Source organism: Medicago sativa, chromosome 7 (assembly GCF_051527215.1).
Source record: "Medicago sativa cultivar Bolivia chromosome 7, Bolivia_mono, whole genome shotgun sequence".
Classification (NCBI taxonomy): domain Eukaryota; kingdom Viridiplantae; phylum Streptophyta; class Magnoliopsida; order Fabales; family Fabaceae; genus Medicago; species Medicago sativa.
In genome coordinates, this window is record NC_140755.1 from 79,409,307 (window position 1) to 79,430,668 (window position 21,362).

Below are 21,362 nucleotides of genomic sequence, written 5' to 3' on the forward strand. Positions count from 1 at the left end.
TGTTGTTGTCTGTTGTGTTGCAGGTTGATATCGTCGATGCTCGGACGTGGATCCCGGATCCTTCAGCATGGTATACGGTTAGAGGGGCATATCACACCCTCACGTATCGGGCCCCCCCTGATAATGGAGATTTGGTCCGAAGGAAGTTCCGCTTAAGGTTCTGATTTTTGCTTGGCGGCTTTTTCGGCATAGACTGCCAACTAAGGCGAATCTGTTTCGAAGATGCATTATTCAGTCCGAGGATCAGCTGTGTATTAGCAGCTGCAGGTTACAGGAATCAGGTGTTCATTTGTTCTTGTCTTGCGGTTTTTTGGGGTCAGATTTGGCAACATGTTCGTAATTGGTTGGGTGTTTATTTTGCGGATCCATCAACCATGGATCATTTCCTTCAGTTTTGTACCTCTTCAGGGCAGGTAAAATCAAGGCGTTCTTGCATGCCCTTGATCTGTTTTGCGACTTCTTAGGTGATTTGGAAGGAAAGAAATGATAGAATTTTCAGAGTCAAAGAAAAATCCCCTTATAAGCTTTTGGAAAGTATCAAGCTTCTTTTCCTTTTGATGGTTTAAAGTTAAGTTTGCTATTTTTCATTATAAGTTTCATGATTGGTGCCAACACCCTTTTTTATCCTTGGGTGTTTTTTATCCTTGGGTGTCAGCTAACTGTTATTTTTATTGTTGAACATGTGTTGTATTTTTTCAGTTATCTTCTCTGGCACACCTTGTATTGGGGAGATAGTTTGCTGGGATTATTTAATATCATTTTGATCTTTTAAATTTTTTTTTTGTCATACCCAACTTTAAAAATAACTATACTAATAATTTTCCTATTTTATTAGAAAATATAGAACCATAGCTTAATATGGGTGATTTAAAAATATTTACAGAGAATGTTAACAATCTTCACGTTCAAATTACATACAGTATTTCATTTCATATACTCCCTCTGCCCCAAATTGTATGTCGCTTTGACACTTTTACGCATATTAAGAAATTTCTAACTTTTGTGAACTTTGTTAAAATTAAATATATTTTTCCCTCTTTTACCCTTGGCAACACAATTAAAGCTTTGTGAAAAAAACAAATTCCATCTGATTGCTACCGTCCCAAATTACTACAACTCCAAGGCAACGAATTGCACTCTTGAATGGTTCATTCTCTCTCTTCAATTGCAGTACCAAGGCAATGAAATGCACCGTGCTGAATAATGAAACAATCACACAAACTACCTCTTTCTCTCTCTCCCTCATAAAAACTTGAAAAAATTCATTTCATTTTTAAAAAAATAATTATTATAGAGTCTTCTACTACTTCTCAAAATTGTTTTGGTGTCTTTGGAAATTTTCATGATTAAAAAATACTCCCTCTGTTCTTTTTTAATTGTCACATTTTAACTTTTTACACAAACCAAGAAAACAAATACTTTTGATACAACAATTTATCTTTTTCCTATAATAACCTTAATCATTTAATACTTCATTTCATACATTTCTCTCTCTGCAATAAATATATAGGGGTAATATAGGTAAAGCCACATTTAATGATACTTTGAACTTTGAAAACGACAGTTATTTAGAAACAAAAATTTTATGCAAAAGTAACAATTATAAAGGAACGGAGGGAGTAAAATTATTATAGTTAGAAAAAGTTGGATACATGTTTATAAAGAGTCGAGTAACAATTTGTGCAGAGAGTCTATAGTTAAGTACAGTCTTTAAATTGAATTTAATGTGGATTAGTATATGGGAACCGTGAATAACAATAAATACTCTCTCCGGTCACATTTTTAAACAAAAAATGATTTTTTAGATACATTGAATAATTAATGAATCCGGTCACATTTATGGGTTAGATACATTAATTATTGAATGTACATAAAAAGTTGTTTTTTGCTTATATATGTGACCGGAGGGAGTACATGGGAACCGTGAAAAACAATGACTTTTCAAAAAAAAAACAATTGACTACAACTAAAGACTTTTCATTTGACAAAAAAAAAAAAAAAACTAAGACTTTTCAAAAAAAATATAACTCGACATCTTTTAATTTTGGCTTAAATATGGTATTGGTCCCTGCAAAATAGGCTAGTTTTGGTTTTAGTCCCTGCAAAAATTTTTTATAGTTTTTGGTCCCTGCAAAAATAGACCAGTTATGGTTTTAGTCCCTGCAAAATTTTTGTTTTTGGAAATAGTCCCTGACCCCAGTTATGTAATAAAAAAATATTAAAAAATTCTGGAAAAATGAAAAATTAATAAAAAAATTGAAAAAAAATATTAAAAAATTATGGAAAAATGAAAAATTAATAAAAAATTCTGGAAAATTGAAAAATTAATAAAAAATTTAAAAAATTCTGGAAAAATGAAAAATTAATAAAAAATTGAAAAAAAATATTAAAAAATTCTGGAAAATTGAAAAATTAATAAAAATGAAAAAAAATAAGAAAAAATTAAAAAATTCTGGAAAAATTAATAAAAATAAAAAATGATTAAAAAATAAAATAATCTAATAAAATGAAAAATAATGATAAATTCTGAAAAAAATAAAAAAGATTATAAAATTCTGAAAAAAAAAATTCGAAATTTTTTGGAAAAAATTAAAATTCTGGAAAAATGAAATTTTCGAAATTTTAATAAAAATTTTGGAAAATTTAATTAGTATATATGTCGAGCTTAAGTTTTTTCAGTGTATTTATTTCCAAAAAAAATTTCGGGAATTTTGTGTATTTATAAACCGAGAATAAGGGAAAAAATATGTGTATTTATAAACCGAGCTTAGGTTTTTTGTGTATTTTTCGAAATTTCAAAATTTTCATTAGTATTTTTTCCAGGAATTTTTGTGTATTTATAAACCGGGAATTTTGTGTATTTATAAATCGAGAATAAGGGAAATTTTGAATATATACTAATCAAAATTTCAAAAAATACTAATGAAAATTTCAAAAATTTCATTTTTTTTAAAAATGATTAATCTTTTTAATTTTTTTCGAAAATATCGAAATTTTTTAGATATTTTCCAGAATTTTTTCAGAATTTTTATTTTTCATTAAAATTTTATTTAGAATTTTTCCAGAATTTTTATTAAAATTTCGAAAATTTAATTTTTCCAGAATTTTAATTTTTTTTAGAAAATTTCAAAATTTTATTTTTTCAGAATTTTTAATCTTTTTATTTTTTCAGAATTTAGCATTATTTTTCATTTTATTAGATTATTTTATTTTTTTAATCGTTTTTTATTTTTATTAATTTTTCCAGAATTTTTAATTTTTTTCCGTATTTTTTAATTTTTTTTTCCATTTTTATTAATTTTTCAATTTTCCAGAATTTTTTAATATTTTTTTCAATTTTTTTATTAATTTTTCATTTTCCCAGAATTTTTTAATTTTTTTATTAATTTTTCAATTTTCCAGAATTTTTTAAAATTTTTTTAGTTTTTTTATTAATTTTTTATTTTTTCAGAATTTTTGCAGGGACCAAAAACTATAAAAAAAAATTTGCAGGGACTAAAACCAAAACTGACCTATTTTTGCAGGGATCAAAAACTATAAAAAAAATTAAAAATTTGCAGGGACTAAAACCAAAACTGACCTATTTTTGCAGGGACCAAAAACTATAAAAAAAATTTGCAGGGACTAAAACCAAAACTGGCCTATTTTGCAGGGACCAATACCATATTTAAGCCTTTAATTTTTAAAAGAAGCAACTCTTTCACCGTACCACTGTATATGGAATTTTTCAACCCTATCCTTGTATATATGCTAGTTTTATGTTATAGAAATGAGATTTTTTTTTTTTTTTAGTAATGTTATAGAAATGAGACAAATACTGCATTATTTGTCAAATTAATTTTCACTATTGTTTATACATTTGATATCACGGTGGTTGTTAGGCATGACAACAAAACCCATATCCACGGTTACGCGTCCAAACCAAATCCAATTTGACGGATTTTCCCCATTTTGACTGGGTTTGGGTATGAGTACGGTTTCCCTGATTTCAAAATACGGGTATGGGACAGGTAACGGATATATATGCACCCACCCCGAACCCATACCCAAACTCGTCCCAAATGTAAAAAATTACTTTATGTTGATATGTCATGTTATTTTGTTTGATAATTGTCATGTTAATAAAAACTACCATTGATATTTAAAGGATCAACTAAATTATTCCGTCTAACAAATGTTAAAGTGAGTGTATTGTTGAATAATGTATTACAACGTTGCTCTTGGGGATGCAAAAAAAACTTCTATTTTTTATTAAAAAAAATATTCAATGCGGGGACGGGGATGAGGCGGGGATACCCGAACCCGTCGGGGACGAGGATGTGATTCAATTTATCATCCCTATTGGATATGAGTAGGGTAACGAGTAAGTATATGAGAATCGAATATGAAGACGGGGAAGGTAAAACCGGTCCCCACCCCACCCAATTGCCATGCTTATGACTTTGATATTGATATATTCATTATGATACCAACTATCCATTGTATCAATAAATTTAAACATTAGTCAAACTCGATACAGATAACCTATTGATCTATGTAAAAAAAAAAATTATATTTACACATTCTGTAAATATTTTATTTGTACATATTAAAAAGGGGATGTTGCTAACTTATGTCATATATATTTTTAGAACACATATCAAGGATTTCAAAAATAAAAGTTTTGCATTAAAAATACACTATTTTTTTTGAAGAGGCTAAAATGAAATATATTACCAAATCAAAGTGTCTTTCTTGGCACAAGATGTACTGAGGAAAAGACACTAAAGTCGAAACAATATTTACAAAAGAAACTTGTACATGATAAAAATCAGGGAAAGAAATATAACAACTAGCATGTCCAGAATGGTAAACAGACTAAGCCACTACCCATGGTAATTGGAGGGAAGAGAAACAAATTTCGTCTTCAACCACGTAAAAGCGAGACTTAAAAATACACTATTTAATTTAAAAGTTGAATGATTAAACATATTTCTATGTCGAGCTCTTTAATATGTGCACAATGGCACATATTGACATTTATCAAAATATTTTTTTTATGTAATCTTCAATTTTTTCATGTAAAAATATTTTTATGTAATCTTTAATTTTTTTTCATTGATGAACATCTTTCCCCGGATTTAAAGGCATTTAGTATAGTTTTAGATTTTCTTCCTTCGTCATTTGTCAAACCAAAAAGCACTCTCATTTATTCTTTTGAGAAAGTGAAGACTGTATTTAATGCTCGGCTTAAAGTAACACCGAAACTGTATTTTTCAAAAAAGTGAAAAGTTGAGTAAAGAAGTTCTTTGCGTAGGTTTGATTTTAGAGATTTTAGATATGAAGAATCAATTCGGGTATTTGGTTGTGTCAAATAGAACTATTCTTATTCAGTGTTCTCGTTAGCTTAGTTCAATTAATATGGACAATGCATAATATATGCAAGGTTGAGGATTCGAATCCCGGCCACCACAAAAAAAATAGAACTATTATGTATTTTTTTTTTTAAAAGATTTTGATTTTATAAATAATTTTCACACATAAATTTATAGTTCAATTCACTTTTATATAATGCATCAAACCATAAATAATTTTTATTCAAAATTACTTTTAATTAAAATAAATTATTTTAAACACACACTTCACCTAATCAAGTAGTCTAGTAGCTAAAAATTCATCCTTAAAGTGAATAAGCGAGAATTTGAGATTCGAACTCTAACCCCTGCATAATGCAACGTTCTTGCCAACTAAGTTATGTCTATAAGGATAATTTTTTGTGTGGCTAAATTGCACATTTGATCTCCTAAATAATTTATGAGTTTCATTCTAGTCACTTAATTAATAAAAAAACTTGGCTAAATTGCACATTTGATCTCCTAAATAATTTCCGAGTTCTTAATTAATAAAAGTAACATTTTTGTCCTTTAAATATGATCTCATTGGTCAATTTAGTCTCGTTCTGTTAATTTTAACCTAAAATATCCAAGGTGGATCAACATTGTAAATGGTCTATCGTAAACCTTATTAATTTATTTAATTTAACCCTTTGATTTTAACCAAATTGACTGAAAGAAAAATATTCAAAGGACCAAAACAAAATTTTCATTAATTAGGGACCAAAATGAAATTAAAAAATTATTTAGGAGATCAAATATGCAATTTAGCCAAAAATTTATTTATTTATCAAAATAAATGAAAAATGTCCCTATATCTAAGCACCTATTTGACTTTATTTTTGTCTCTAAATGTAAACCCCTTTTCAAATTACTAGATACATTTATTTTTTTCATAAACATACCCTTAATTAATACTACTAACTTACCTTGAAATATGAAAAGTCAAATTTAATACTACATATACAAACAAAAGACAATTTGGTAATATTAATACACAAAATAGACATATTAATTGCACTAACAACTTTTCTTAAGAAATGTGAAAAAAAATAAAGAGGGCTTACATATAAGGACGAGAGAGAATGTTTTCTTACTAGCAAAAAGTTTATGTTGAGTTGGGTCAACATTTATCTTTTTTCTTCAAATTCCAATCAAAATCTTTGTTAAATTGTTGAGTTCTAACCAACTAGATGAATCTATATTGGTTAATAATGTTAAATTGACGTGATATTTAATTGGAGTCTAAAACTCTCTTGATATTTTAAACACAAATTAAAAATCAAAATGAAAATTGAAAAACAAATGAGACAAAGGTAGTACTCACAATAATTATAATTCATTTGACTTTCTATAGAAAACTAGAAATCTCATTAGTGACTAATATCACTCCATGTAAAGAAAGATTCAACCTGCAATATTCAAACTCACAACCTTACTTAAAAAACAAGTCATTTGTTACTTTTTTTTTTTTGTGACAAAAAGTCCTTTGTTACTTAAATTGTATCATTAGGCTAGGTTTATTCCTTGTTAGTTAAATGGACCACTACCAAACTTCTGTGTGTCAGATAAAAAATTCTTAATTATTTTTGTTGTCCACATGATCAAAGCAACACATACTTGGTACTAGATTGTGAGACAATATTTTATAACGAATATACCTTATAAAATCTTCAAGATTGTTGCCCTAATCTTTGTTTTTGCTAAAAACCAAAGGAGGGAGAATGTTGAAAAGTTTTTAAAAATTCAAAAGAGAAAAATTTAAAAAGGACAAGAAAAAAAAAAAGAGACAATGATTGGAGTAAAATGACATACACATAACACAAACAGTACAAGCTTACCTATAAGACTGTGAAAGAGAACAAGCAAAGTACTCCCTCCGTCCCGGAATAACTGACCTATTTTCTAAAAAAAAGTGTTCTAAAAAAACTGACTCATTTCAATTTTCAATACAACTTTCATTATTCCCAATACAATATAACACTAAATAATACTACTTTTATCATTCCCAATACAATATATTCCACTTTCTCCTTTATTTATACACTTTTCTTAATCTGTGTGAAAAACCAAAGTAGGTCAATTAAACCGGGACGGAGGGAGTAGAATCTTAGCTGGAGGCAAACACACACACTGCCCTAAATTTACTCTCCTTATTCACATCATCATATTTTCAACCTTTTCACACACATGCTCACTACCTTTTCAACATTTTTTCAACACTAACAAGTAAAGTTGTACTAGTAACACTGTTAACACACTCTCTTCCTTCTCTTATGCAACTAAAAGCCCTTCCAATAATCTACTTCCATTACCACTTCTCCCATTTTCTCTCTTAAAACCTCTTTCACTTCACCAAACCCTAGCAAAAACCAACAAAATGCAAACCTTGTTCTTGTTCTTGTCCTTTTTGTTTACCATCTTCTTAGAAGGATCTCATTCTCATAAAACTTTTATCTTTCTCAACAACAATAGAAGAATCCTTCATGAACCCTTTGTGCCATTGAACTCTCTCCCTCCATCTGAACCACCACCACCACCAACACCAACACCACCACTTCATTCTCCACCTTCAACCAAAAACCCCAAACACCCATTTTCCACCACTATTCCCACAGATAACAACCCTACTCAAGACCAAAACCAAAACCAAAATCAAAACCAAAACCCATCACCATTTTTCCCAAACTACCCTCTTTCATCACCCCCACCACCACCTTCACTACTTGCTTTTGCTTCATTTCCTGCTAACATCTCCTCGCTAATTCTTCCTCACACCCCCCAACCAACTTCTCACTCTTCTAACAAACTTCTCCCTATAGCACTCTCCGCTACTGCAGTCGCCGTCGTCGCTGTTGCCATCTCCGTCTTTCTTTACTTCCGACGACGCCTCCATAACCGTCGTACTTCCACCGGCAACAAGACTCTAAGATCCGAAAGCAGCGTTGAGCTTTTCTCGCGCAATGCCGAACCCGTCGTCGATGTCGGAGGAAACACCTCCGATTTTCTCTACCTCGGCACCGTTGTAGACTCCCGTGGAATCGATGAAACTCCTCCTCCTCGCGGCGGTGGTTCGGTTTATCGTAAACTTGAATCGCCGGAGCTCCGGCCTCTTCCACCGTTAGCGCGGCTTCCCGAACCTCCATCACCGCCGCCGCGTGGCGATAACTACTCCGACGAGGAAGATGAAGAGTTTTACTCGCCGAGAGGCTCTTCTCTTGGTGGACGAGAAAGCTCCGGTGGTACGGAATCATCTTCCCGGCGTGCATTCTCCGCCGTTGTCGTTAACAGAAGCAACAAATCAAGCTCAATTTCTTGTTCTTCTTCTTCTTTTGGCTCGCCGGAGCAGTCTCATTCGATGAGTCTCTCACCGCCGGCGAGTTCCAATCCCCGGAGAACACAACAAAAATCACCAGAAGCCTCACCAAGTCACGACCAACACGTGGAATATCGTTCTTCTTCTTCGTCGTTCTCTTCATCACGTTCAACACCAGAAAGAGATTTTGATGACGAGAAAGAAAATGCTTCTTTATCCACAAATGCACATGCATCATTAGAAGAGAGATTTATGGAGAAAAATGAAAATGGTTCTTTATCAGAACAACCATCAAGGCTATCTAATGTTTCATCTTCAGCATTTTCTCTTCCTTCTTCACCTGAGAAAACGATGAAGATGATGTATCAAGGTTTTGATCAGTCTCCAAGAATGTCAAGTGTTTCTGACGGTTCAAAGCTACCTGGTATGTCATCGGTGCCTCTGTCACCAGCCCTACTTTCATCACCTGAAACCGAAAGAGGAGGGTTTAGCTGCAATTCAAACCAATGGGGAACATTTTCTTCACAGAGGAAGCATTGGGAGATTCCGGTTATATCCAAGCAGATTGCTTCTCCGCCACCGCCGCCTCCTCCTCTGCCGCAGCAGCGACAGAGGAAACATTGGGAAGTGTCTAGAAGTTCGGCGATTGTTTATCAACCTCGGTCAAATTTGAGGCCGCCGGAGTTAGCACCTCCTTCGAGGCCTTTTGTGTTGCAGAATCAAGTGACAAATGAGTGTGTGGGGGAAACTGAAGAGAGTTCGAAACCGAAATTGAAGCCGCTGCATTGGGATAAAGTGAGAACCAGCTCTGAGAGGGAAATGGTGTGGGATCAGATGAATTCTATGTCTTTTAAGTAAGATTTATAATTCTCATTAATTAATAATCATGCCTATTTTTATGTTGATTACTTTCTTTTAGCCTTTTTGGTGTATCTTAGATAATTTGGTGTTTTTCATACTAATTTTGAATTTTGATATAAATCTTTGTCTTGTATGCTTCATCATTGTGGTTATAATTTTAAGTTGCGACTTGTGAGGAACACTTAAGCCCCCTTTTTGGATAAACAACTGAACCAAACTCGTAAGCTATTTCCATAAGCTCAAATAAGCCAGTAGATAGCTTAGTAGTTTAAAAATTGTCAATTCTTGTGTATATTACTATATGCTGCAATTGGTGTTCTTGAACTAAGTAAATTGAATTGGGTTGGTTGCAGATTGAATGAGGAAATGATTGAGACATTGTTTGTAGTGAAAACAGCAAACCAAAAACCCACGGATGCTGCTCCACGATCGGTTCTTCCCCTGCCAAGTCAGGAGGGCAGAGTACTTGATCCAAAGAAGTCTCAAAATATTGCAATCTTGCTCAAGGCTCTTAATGTCACAATAGAAGGAGTGTGTGAAGCACTTTTAGAAGGTATTTTCTCATTCCTGCATTAGGTTTATGGCTTTCATTTTCTGTAGTTGTTGTATTGGATTAGTAGTTATTGAGTAGGCACCTAGTTAAATTGTAATCCTTGTTCATAAGGTACGCTGATTAACTGTAATTCTTCTAGCAACCGTCTTCAAATATTTACCTTGGAGACTGATAATGCAACTAAATTTACCTTTCCTCAGGTAGTAGTGATACACTTGGAGCAGAGCTTCTTGAAAGCTTGTTAAAAATGGCACCGAGCAAGGAAGAAGAACGTAAATTGAAGGAACATAAGGATGACTCACCGACCAAGCTTGATGTTGCTGAGAAATTTTTGAAGGCATTGCTTGATATACCTTTCGCGTTTAAAAGGGTCGAAGCAATGCTTTACATGGTCAATTTTCAATCTGAAGTAGGCTATCTTAGAAAATCATTTCAAACTCTAGAGGTAGTTTCTAAACTTTTCAATTGTTTATTCATAATCATTTGTTGAAGATAAGTAGAATCTAATATTGTCCGATTTCATATATTTTTAAATTGGCGCTTTTTCAGGCTGCATGTGAAGAGCTGCGAAATTGTAGAATGTTCTTGAAGCTTCTAGAAGCTGTACTTAAAACTGGGAACCGCATGAATATCGGAACAAATCGCGGTGATGCGGAGGCTTTCAAACTCGATACACTTCTCAAGTTGGCTGATGTCAAAGGAGCAGATGGGAAAACCACTCTACTACATTTTGTTGTACAGGAAATTATTAGAACTGAAGGCATTCGTCTCTCTGGTACTAATCAAACTACAAGCTCTACTTTGATGGAAGATGTTAAGTGTCGGAGGCTTGGCCTACAAGTTGTTTCTAATCTGAGTTCAGACCTATCAAATGTAAAGAAAGCTGCTACTATGGATTCCGAAGTTCTCAGCAGTGATGTCTTGAAACTTTCCAAAGGAACTACAAACTTAGCAGAGGTCATGCAGTTAATCGAAAAGGTAGGATCTGATGAAAGCAGTCGGAAATTTACAGAATCAATGAACAACTTTATTAGAATGGCTGAGGAGGAAATTTTGAAAATTCAAGCACACGAAAGTGTTGCTTTGACCCTTGTGAAGGAGATTACAGAATATTTTCATGGAAACTTGGCAAAGGAAGAAGCTCATCCATTCAGAATCTTCTTGGTTGTAAAAGATTTTTTAGCCGTTCTTGACAGGGTCTGCAAAGAAGTTGGTATGGTAAACGAGCGAACTACAGTTAGTTCAGCTAATAAATTCCCTGTTCCGGTTAATCCAATGCTTCCACAACCACTTCCTGGATTACACGGAAGGAAAGATTGTAGTAACTCTTCAGATGATGAATTTTCATCACCTTAGCTAAAAGATTTCTGTTTATGTAGAGTAAAAGGGAGAGTAGAATATGTATTGTATGATGTTGTTATAGTAGCTTGTAAATAGAGCTTTTCAACTGGAGAGAACCTTTGCTTTCAATTAAAGTTCAAAATGTTGTGTTTCAAAAAAACATATTTCAGCTACAATGCTGTTTTTGTATAAAAATCTAATCTAAATTAAATTTTTGACTAGTCCCATACATTAGATTATATTCCTTGTGGAATATAGCACTTGCATGCAATGTTTTACAAATCGAGAGTTTACCTCAACTCGTTTTACCTAGGTAAACTCGACTCGTAAACTCGTACGAGTTTACCTAAAATTGAAATTTTATATAATTTATTATGCACATTCACCAATTCACGAGATGCCTAAACCAGTAACAAGTGTAACACCGCTATTTAGAAAAAAAATGCAATCTATGATTCTATGTTAATACTTAATAGAAATAGAAACAGAAATAGAAACCTGATGATTAAAACCCTAACAGCTATTTACAAAAGATGCCTTTTGAAGCTTTGATGATAAAAGAAACAATAAAGGAAAGGAAAAAGAGAGTCTGAATTTGAAGTACCTTTTGAAGTTTGAAGCTCTGTTTTTTCGTTCAAACTTCAAACAAACAAGATTATATGCCTTCTAATCTTAACGTTCTCTACCACAGCTGACAACAAACACCACCACAGCACCACCACAACCTAACGTTTCGGCTGTCGGAATCGGAGTTTCGACCGTCGGAATCAGAATTTCTTGTTTTCCACCGGAAACCTAACGTTTCATTGCTCCCCTGTTTTTGAGGACTCAGAAAATGATATGAAAAGTTTCACTTCAGTAAGTTGAAACGTGTTGTAAAGCTAGAAAGTAGAAATGTTTCATTTGAGCTTGAAAATAATGGGCCAAAAAAATAGGTCATCTTTAAAAAAAAAAAAAAAGTAGGGTTAAACTCGCAAAAACGGTAAACTCGCCCGATTTTACACGAGTTTACTATGTGTTAACTCGGTCAAACTCATCAAACTTTTCGATTTTACCAAAAATCGAGTTTACCTCCGAGTTAACACGTTTTTGGCACCTAAACACGTAAACTCGGTAAACTCGCCGAGTTAACACGCGATTTGTAAAACATTGCTTGCATGGGTTTAAGATGAAGTAAGCTTTTGGTACAAGATTTTGTCATTCAAAAGAAAATAGACACAATCTTTCAATTCGAGGAGGATGCAATTGTTTTCTCCTTACGGTGCAAGTGGGGCTCGAGGTTTTTGTACGAGGCTAACCTCGTGATAAACTGGGACCCACCATTTTTTAATTGTTCAATCATCATTTTGTTGCTATTAAATGTTCGTCAAAGTTCTTTTTCTGACAAAGTTGGCCAAAATTACATTTGGCCTTGGAAGACTCAAATGAATGAGTGGTATGAAACCCATTATAATCCACTTTTGTCTAACGGGCATAGATAAAAATCGTCTTGTTCCCTCAAAAAAAAAAAAAAATCGTCTTGTACTAGTATAAGCTTTTTTCCTTCATAAATTCATACTCATATTTCATCTAAATTAATTGTGAGATTTTTTTAATTTAATGGTGAAAACTAGTTTATGAATTATGTAAGACTTTTCTCACTTATGCACTGGACAATTGACATATAATTTTTTTTGGAAAATGTTAAGTTATGCTCTTAGGGCATAAGTTAAGAAAGCAAATGTAGAAAATTTTTCTTCAAATTTGTATATTCAATGTCTTAAAAGTTGCAAAAGTTATATTTTTAATATAAAATTTATTTTTAATTTCCATTTTAAGCTTCTTAACTTGTGCCCTAAAGGCACAAGTTAACATGACACTTTTTTTTATATCCTTCCTTCTTTCAAAAATACCCACTAGACTTTTTTTTTATGTTTCCAATATTTTACTCCCTAAATTTTGGCCTGACACATTTTGAGTTAAGCCGTACATTAACTTCAACGGCTATCGTTTTGTATGGCCCATCTATTTATCTTTTCCCTCATTGTTGCAATCAAATTTCCAAAATGGTGGATAATATGAAATCCAAAATTTTGCAAATAGAAGATGATGATAGAGTACTCCATTTGCAAAGGTTAGATAAGTCAATGCAACAAGTTGTTCTTCAAGTTCCACAATTGAAAACATGAACCATAATTTGTTTAAGCCCTATGTGCTGAGAAATTACTACTTCCAAAATTTTAATACAAATAATTAGTCCTTGCAATTTCTTACTTGTAGAGAAATTAACACCCAAGTGAATAAAAATACAATAATCGGAGAATTAATCTCTGGTATGGCTAAAACATGTTATACTAGTTTGAAGATATATCAAATTGCACTATATATCACACTATACTAGATTGTAGAAACATGTTAAAATAAGTACTCTAACATATTGCATAGTGCACAAACCATGAGTATGAGCATCATAAGGATCACAAAGTATGGTAGTTAACGTGCCTCATACCATTGATTTATGATTCAATTTCTAATGCAGGACTCTAACCACAAATAATTTGTAAAACTTGTCATCTTATAATGACATGGAACAGTAAGCCTTCAGCTAAACTGCATGTAAATAACGATCCTGATTAAAACTTCAACTAACAATATCCAAAATCACTTATGTTGCCTAAGCACGAGTTGGCTTCGATTAATTCCTATAATGCTAGTAGAAATATATGGCAAACTTGTGCCCTCAATAACTGGACATCAGAATTATTATATAAGAACACATGTTTTTAGCTTCTGTTCATATAACTGAAGTCCAAAGGTACACATTTTAATTAGTTTACCAGCTAATTGCTGTTTCTCTTCTTTATGTTCTGAAGAATTCATTCAAGTTGTCCGCATCTATACGCTCTAATATACGGCGTGCTTCTTCTTCTGTTGCCGGTACTACATTTCGAAGTTTAAATCCATTTTTCATAGCCTTTGCCTCTGGACGTACAGTGAAAGTGAAATGGAAAGTATTTGATACCTGTGTTCACATAATACACAAGAATATACGAAGCTGAGAACAGTTTTCATTAACTAGAAATTTTCAAATCAAGTGCAGCCATCAAGCTAATGAAATATCACTTGTCTAATTGGCAGATCAGTTAGACTAACCTCGCTAGATCGCAGCTCGGGTCTTGTAACATGAGCAACAACTTCAACATTGATAAGTGGCTGATCTGGATCGTGAAGTTCGGTGTACAAAACGCAGGATTTGAGACGCAAGAAATCGCCCACATCAACCTGTTTAGCAGTTAATTTTATTTAAGACATACAGACAGGCGACTCAGATCCTCTCCCATCAATAGTTGGTGCAGTGTAATTTTTTCAGTAAAAAGGGCAAAAACGGCATATAATACACAATCATGTACCTGTAAAATTTTGATATGTTTAAAAGAATGAAGAAAAGACTCACAGGTCTGAGAAAATCAACATGATCAACTTCTAGAAAGTAAGGAACTAATCCAGCAAAGGCATAAGCTGTTGAGAAAGCCAATTCAAACGCACGATTCATCAAGAAACCTCCAAATATTCGACCATGGATGTTCCTTTGCTGTGGATGGCATATTAAGGAGTTCTCAAGGCTGGTATCCCTTAGAAGAATGCTGTCTCGGTCGGCTAAGGCTGGCATGTCACAGAAAATTCTACCCTCAGCCAATAGGTCTTTAAGTTTTTTTTCTTCCTCATTCTCATGGTCTTTCTTTTCACCTCCTCTTTTCCTTTTTTTCAAATTGTTTCTTGCTTCAGCTTGTTCAAAAAGAAGTTTTTCGCGAGCAGTTTCTGGCGAAAGTCGATTCACTGGAGCAGCCTTCCCAGTTTTTGAGTCTCGAGCGACAAATATGAAGTTGGCTGTTAGTACTACTGAGTCTGAATCACTGCCCTCTACATGAGTTACAGTGACACATAAGTTGCTGACCAAGAGTGACTTAATATTTTAGACTGTGTAACACTAACAATTCAAATTGAAGGCGTGTCTGGTGTCCGAAACCGACAGGACACCGACACATGTGGTTACTTTCAATTATTTCGATTTTATTTCAATTTTCTCAGATTATTATTGGAGTCAATGTGTCAGTATTGTGGCCGTGTCTGTGTTAATGCTTTATAGATTGATAATAAAATAATGAATATCCATTGATAATGCCATTCATGAAGGGCACTATTCTGTCATGAGAGGAAAAGAGAAATTGTGAAACTAAACTAGTTTTAAGTTTGGACATGTAAATTACTGAAATTGAAACTTATGTGTGAAGCTGTGAGCCCTAAGAAATGTACCTTGTTTGGATTGAGTAACCTCGAGTTGAATTTCTATTGAGGAGCGCCCAACCCATATAACAGAACCAACTATTGTGAGATCAATGTTAACAGTAATTGGTTTCTTTAGTACAATCTTATCAACAGAAGCAGTAACAAGTATAAGTGGCCTTGTTGTGCTATCCTCATCGGAACAGTGCTATTCCACAAACATAAAGATAACATAGTCAAAAAATAGCTACATGAAATCTTCACAGTGGTCATGTAACATTCTGCTCCAAATAACAGTAAACTAGTCAAGTACCATACTCAGCCTAATGGAAGAATAGACAAAAATACACCTACTCAATTTATGCAGTCTCAAAATTAAGATGAAAGTTCATGTCAAGACTTCATGAAAATAAGGCATCGTTTGGATAAACAACTTAATTAAATACTTATAGCATAAGTGTTTATCATATAAGCGACTGCGTCTAAGCTGTTTCTATAACATAAGATAAAATTATGTTAAATTGTTTTCATATCAGCTTTAAGCTGTTTTTTTAAGCTATCCTAGAGAGATTATGAAAATAAGCTGAAAACAACTTATGAATCTATCATAAGCCGTGTTCATAAACTCTCCCAAACAATCTCACAAATGTTTATGTCAGTAGCTAAGCTCAAATAAGTGAATTCAAACAGGCTCTAAGTATAGAATCAAATTATCAAACTACATGTGACCTACATATCAAATTGAAGTTCAATTTCATCACAATTTACATCCCCATTTAAACACATCATCATATTATAAGCACTGCCCACATATCAATTCACATGAAAACCTTGAAAAATCAGAAAAACACAACTGAAAATATATATTTTTATTATAAAAAAACTGAAACCAAAACTACTTGTCATCAAATCACAACCTAACTTGATTTCAACCACTTCCCACTTAACCATGTAATAATCATATCACATTATGAAAAGAACCCATATAATAAATTCCTATAAAAACCTCAAAAATATTAAAAATTGCTAAAAAAAAGGGGGGAATTTTGACATGGCACCTTAACAGAAATGGTTCCAGCCAAAGCATCAAGATCTTCAAGCAACTTTCCAATCCTAACATCATTCCAAGGATCCCTATATTGCTCCCTAAGAACAAAATCAGATGAAAAATTATAAAGAATACTGGTTCTACTCTGTGAAGGGGTTCTAGTAACCAATTCACTTTGTGGAGGAGCATCACTTGGTGGATCAAGAAGTCTCTCAAAGATTTTGCCCCTTGCTTCCCAAAGAGCAGTTGTCACCGGAGAATGAAACATCCCCGGCCATAAAGCGATGGGTTTCCGGTCGCGGGAGCCGGTGACCGGAATAGGGTTTTCGAATGTGGATGAAACAGGGATTGTTCCATTCACAGGAATTGTGATGGTGCTGTTGTTGGAAGGAGAAACATTCAAATCCATTGCTGTTCTAAATGATTCTAGTGTTGTGTTGTGTGTGATTTTGTTTTTTAAGGAAATAGAAACGTAGAGTGTTGTGTTGTGTGGTGATGCTACTCTGATTATTATTAGATCATCCATTCCACACAAACCTAAGAGCTATTAATATGATGGGACAAATTTAGTTACTACTGTACTGTTTCTACTTTTATCCAATGAAAACATGACACGTGTATAGTATATTTCAAGTCAACTCTTGACAAAGTCAAAATTTTGAGGATTACGTTGCAGCGAACCTTGAGACTCAACGTAAATTAGTAACTACTGTGTTCATATGCATTGGAAATCAATAATGACTTTTGAAGTATAGTAAATGTAAACAAGAGGAACAAATGTGTTCAATGTATTCTTAATATATTTTTTTCAGTTTCTATGAATTATTAATTTATGATTTTCTTGGGACCAAAAATTATAAAGGGATCTCCCGAAAAATTATTATCTTATTATTTTATCGAGTTTTTCAATTTTTTACATTGGCCCAAGTCGGGACCGAACAAATTTATTATTTTAGAGAGTTTATTAATTTACCGAGTATTAAATTAAAGAGTTTCTACTGTACTATGAATTTTCAAAAGGGGTAATAGTCACTTTGGTCCCTGAAATTGTAATGAGTAGTCAAAATAGTCCTTCAATGTATCAAAACTTCAAAGTAGTCCCTGATTGTGCATTTTGTTAGTCAAAATAGTCCTTAACGTTAAAATATTTCATTAATATTGTCAGATTAGTCCTCCAATATACTTACTTATTGTCATATTAGTCCTTATAAGTACATGTTTATTGTCATTTTAGTCCCTATATGAAAAGAGTTATGGTGAACATTGAGAGGTTATTTTAGTGTCAAGGACTATTTTGACTAACATAATGCACAATCAGGGACTATTTTGAAATTTTGATACAATGAAGGACTAAAATGATTAATCATTACATATTCAGGGACTAAAGTGACTATTACCCCTTTTTCAAAAACTACATTTTGTAGTTTCTATAAAATTACAGTAGATCGTCTTAGTGTGATATACCATCGTGATATCAGACATAGATTAACGTGACAAAATGAATAGATTGAATGAATTTGAATGGCACTAGATGGATATTCAAATCGATCAATCATCAATCAATTCAACTCTTTAAAAAATCTAATCATTATCCATTAATAAAATTAAAATACTTAATCAAAGTATAAATTAAGGTATGCAAATTCTTCTCCAATCAAAAACAAAATAAATATGATTAGACAACAAAAATAATAGACTTAGGTGTGTTTGGATTGAGGGTTTAGGAGGGGGTAGTTTTTTTTTTTTTTTGAACAAGCAAAAATGAGATATATTAACATGCACATCATAATTGTTACAGCACAAGGTATGCCAAAACAATCACGAAAATGTCAAAGTCCAAACAAAAGTACAACCAAATTAGTCAATACCCAAACATGAAAGCGGGCTCGACCACCAATTACGAGTACCAAAACTAAATACAACATAGGAGGGTAGAGTTTATTTTTGTTTTTTAAATTATGGACTATATACCATGTTTTTCTAAACTAAATTTAGTGTGATCGAAGTATTATATAATCGTTTATCACATTATTATTTTAATTTTTTAAAAAATATTTCATAGTGTGCGTAATTTAAAAATAAAAAGTAAGTCATCCTCTCTCTTCCCCTCCCAAACCCTCCATCCAAACACATCCTTAATAATTTGTAAGTCAATGCATCACATTGATCAAGCTGGTCACAAATTCTACAATGCTTTCTTGAGAACTTCCACCCTCCCCAAAAGCTCCAACAACCAAAGTCTTCCATCGAGTGGCATTGTTCTTAATCTCCTTGCCTTTCTCACCCTCCATTATTTCCAATATACAATCCTTAAATTTATCTTGCCTCACAATTTGTTTCTCATCAATAGGAGCTCTAATTCCCATCTTCCAAACATCAGCAATAAACTTTGCATTGGTTCTTTGGTCTGACCATTGTGGTATTGCAATAGTTGGAACTCTTAAGCTCATTGCTTCCAATGTGGAGTTCCATCCACAATGTGTTACAAAACATCCTATTGCCTCATGAGCTAGAACCTTTAGCTGAGGGCACCATGTCACTACTAAGCTTTTATTTGACTCCTTTTCAAAATATTTTGGGAGCTTAGTCTCTTCAGAAGCTCTAACAACCCATAAGAAGTAACTTCCAGTATCTCTCAAACCATAAGCTAATTCTTGTATTTGCTCCTCATCAAGACTTACCATACTTCCAAAAGAAACATAAACAACTGATCCTTTTGGCTTATCATTTAGCCATTCCATGCATTTTTCATTATACTTAAATTGTGCAACACCATAATCTTCATCATCTTTGAGTCTCTTGTCTAAGAACATTGATGGTATGGATGGTCCTATTGGCCTAAATTTGGGCCAAATCTTCATTGTCCAATCAACTACCTATAATTATTTTGTAAACAGCACAATAAGATTTCACGAATAATAAATAAGAGAAACGTTGGTACTTGAGAGATTAAAATAAAAATTTACTCTAAATATAACTTAAAAAAATAGTGGCTGCAGAAAATATAGAGACTCTACATCCTCAAATTGGTTCAAAAAATAATTGCTCGCCCCTGCCAATAAAATGGCTAATTGGGTTGCCTTGTGAGTTGCGTTTTTTTTTCGCATCTCTATACACTTTAAACATGATTTTACAGAAGCAACAAATTCAAGATTTCTATCAAAATTACGGAATGTACATCTCTAATTTGTATACCTCTTTTTCCAACTCATAAAATGTATTGCATAGAACCCAATCAGCTTTGTCAATATTAGAGAATTGACCCACCAACAAATCAAGCAAAACTGGATTCTCTCCTTTTGTTGAGAAGAATGAAGACATGTCCCCCAACTCAAATCTAGGCAACAAAGGAAGTGAAATCACATCTTCTATAAGGGGAACTTTCAATTTTCCTAGATGAACATGATAGTAAATACTATTCACCGACATATTTTGAGTGAGATAAGTAACACCAACAATTCCAAATCTCTTAGCAACATTAAGAGCCCAAGGAAAAAATGAATCATAAATAACACAATCAACTTTGTCACCTAAGGTACCAAATTTTTCAATAAGTTCAGCAAGAGTTTTTGGTCCTACTTGCCAAAACCTATCCAAATAGGGTTTGTATCCCCCAGCTTCTTCAACACCACCATTATCAAATCCATCAGAAATGGTTTCGATTGTGAAGGAAGGTGGTACACTTTGCAAGGTGTTGCGGTGGTAAAGGGTGGTGACTAATGTCACTCTTATCCCTTGATGTTGCAAAAGCTTGGAGAATTGAAGCATTGGATTTATGTGACCTTGTGCTGGATATGGTAGCACCAAACAATGCACTTTGTTGGCTATGACTTTTTTCTCCATTTTTTATTGCTAAAAATATTTTTTGCCTCTCTTTTGCTTGTGTGATATGAGGGAAATGTGTCAACTTATATAATACATAGTGCTTCGAAAAGATAAAATTGTGCAATGAAATTTATATGACAACTATTGATATTTTTTTTGAGAGGATGACAACTATTGATTTGTATTCATGACATTACCTAACTAAATATGTTTCCCAAAGGTCAAGGTATTTTATTACCTAACTACAAATGTTTCCTAAAGGTCAATCAACTTTGTTAATTTTTTGTTTTATGCAAAGAAGCTCAAGGTATTTTATTAGAGCATTGCTAAATGCCACGAAGGAATTTCACAAGGATAACAAGAATACAACTGTGTCCTATTTCACAAAAATAAAAACCTATTAACTCCAACTTTCACACAAATCATGATCGCGTGTTAATCTACGGTACTTGTTAATCATGAAATGCAATCAAGAATGTTAATAAAATCTGATAATCACTTTCAGCTCTAGAATAGGTTAGGAATCAAGACAAATATAGGAGATTATTGTTGCATATCTTAAAGGAACTATTGTTGCGTGTCTTATAGGACTATTAATATTACCAATCATTTAAATTCTCAATTGTAATTGTAAATTATAAAGAACAATACACACACTATTATTAGAAAAAAACTTTTTTAAATTTATTAAATAACTTGTGTCAATTTTTTATATTAAATAACCGATGTATCTGATCTATAATGGTTACTTTTTTTTTTTTTTGAGGTGGTCTATAATAATTA

General features: G+C 32.8%; 3 protein-coding genes across 3 annotated transcripts; 1 reads left to right on the forward strand and 2 right to left on the reverse strand.

The window, feature by feature from the left end:
* Nucleotides 1-7,677: 7,677 nt before the first annotated feature.
* On the forward strand, nt 7,678-11,654 carry LOC146908959 (formin-like protein 1). Its single transcript, XM_085722976.1, has 4 exons — nt 7,678-9,542; nt 9,903-10,102; nt 10,303-10,547; nt 10,652-11,654. Exons 1-4 carry the CDS (start codon nt 7,753-7,755, stop codon nt 11,456-11,458), a joined length of 3,042 nt encoding a protein of 1,013 aa, XP_085579102.1. The 5' UTR covers nt 7,678-7,752; the 3' UTR covers nt 11,459-11,654.
* Nucleotides 11,655-13,979: 2,325 nt separating this feature from the next.
* Nucleotides 13,980-17,269, reverse strand: LOC146908960 (Thioesterase/thiol ester dehydrase-isomerase superfamily protein). The gene is made up of 5 exons (XM_085723850.1): nt 16,765-17,269; nt 15,737-15,914; nt 14,877-15,343; nt 14,576-14,704; nt 13,980-14,444 (listed from the first exon to the last, which is right to left on the reverse strand). The coding sequence occupies exons 1-5, from the start codon at nt 17,161-17,163 to the stop codon at nt 14,283-14,285; spliced, it is 1,335 nt and encodes a 444-aa protein (XP_085579976.1). The 5' UTR covers nt 17,164-17,269; the 3' UTR covers nt 13,980-14,282.
* Nucleotides 17,270-18,601: 1,332 nt separating this feature from the next.
* LOC146908961 (UDP-glycosyltransferase 74G1-like) lies at nt 18,602-20,728 on the reverse strand. The gene is made up of 2 exons (XM_085723851.1): nt 19,950-20,728; nt 18,602-19,630 (listed from the first exon to the last, which is right to left on the reverse strand). The coding sequence occupies exons 1-2, from the start codon at nt 20,595-20,597 to the stop codon at nt 18,905-18,907; spliced, it is 1,374 nt and encodes a 457-aa protein (XP_085579977.1). The 5' UTR covers nt 20,598-20,728; the 3' UTR covers nt 18,602-18,904.
* Nucleotides 20,729-21,362: the final 634 nt, after the last annotated feature.

Coding starts and splice junctions, on each gene's coding strand:
- LOC146908959 (XM_085722976.1), top strand. CDS start 7,753: ATGCAAACCTTGTTCTTGTTCTTGTCCTTTTTGTTTACCATCTTCTTA. Junction 10,103..10,302: donor GTGTGAAGCACTTTTAGAAG/GTATTTTCTCAT, acceptor ACCTTTCCTCAG/GTAGTAGTGATACACTTGGA. Junction 10,548..10,651: donor AATCATTTCAAACTCTAGAG/GTAGTTTCTAAA, acceptor GCGCTTTTTCAG/GCTGCATGTGAAGAGCTGCG.
- LOC146908960 (XM_085723850.1), bottom strand. CDS start 17,163: ATGGATTTGAATGTTTCTCCTTCCAACAACAGCACCATCACAATTCCT. Junction 15,344..15,736: donor GGTTACTCAATCCAAACAAG/GTACATTTCTTA, acceptor TAACTCATGTAG/AGGGCAGTGATTCAGACTCA. Junction 14,705..14,876: donor ATGTTGATTTTCTCAGACCT/GTGAGTCTTTTC, acceptor ACTGCTAAACAG/GTTGATGTGGGCGATTTCTT.
- LOC146908961 (XM_085723851.1), bottom strand. CDS start 20,597: ATGGAGAAAAAAGTCATAGCCAACAAAGTGCATTGTTTGGTGCTACCA. Junction 19,631..19,949: donor TTTATGAGTTGGAAAAAGAG/GTATACAAATTA, acceptor AAATAATTATAG/GTAGTTGATTGGACAATGAA.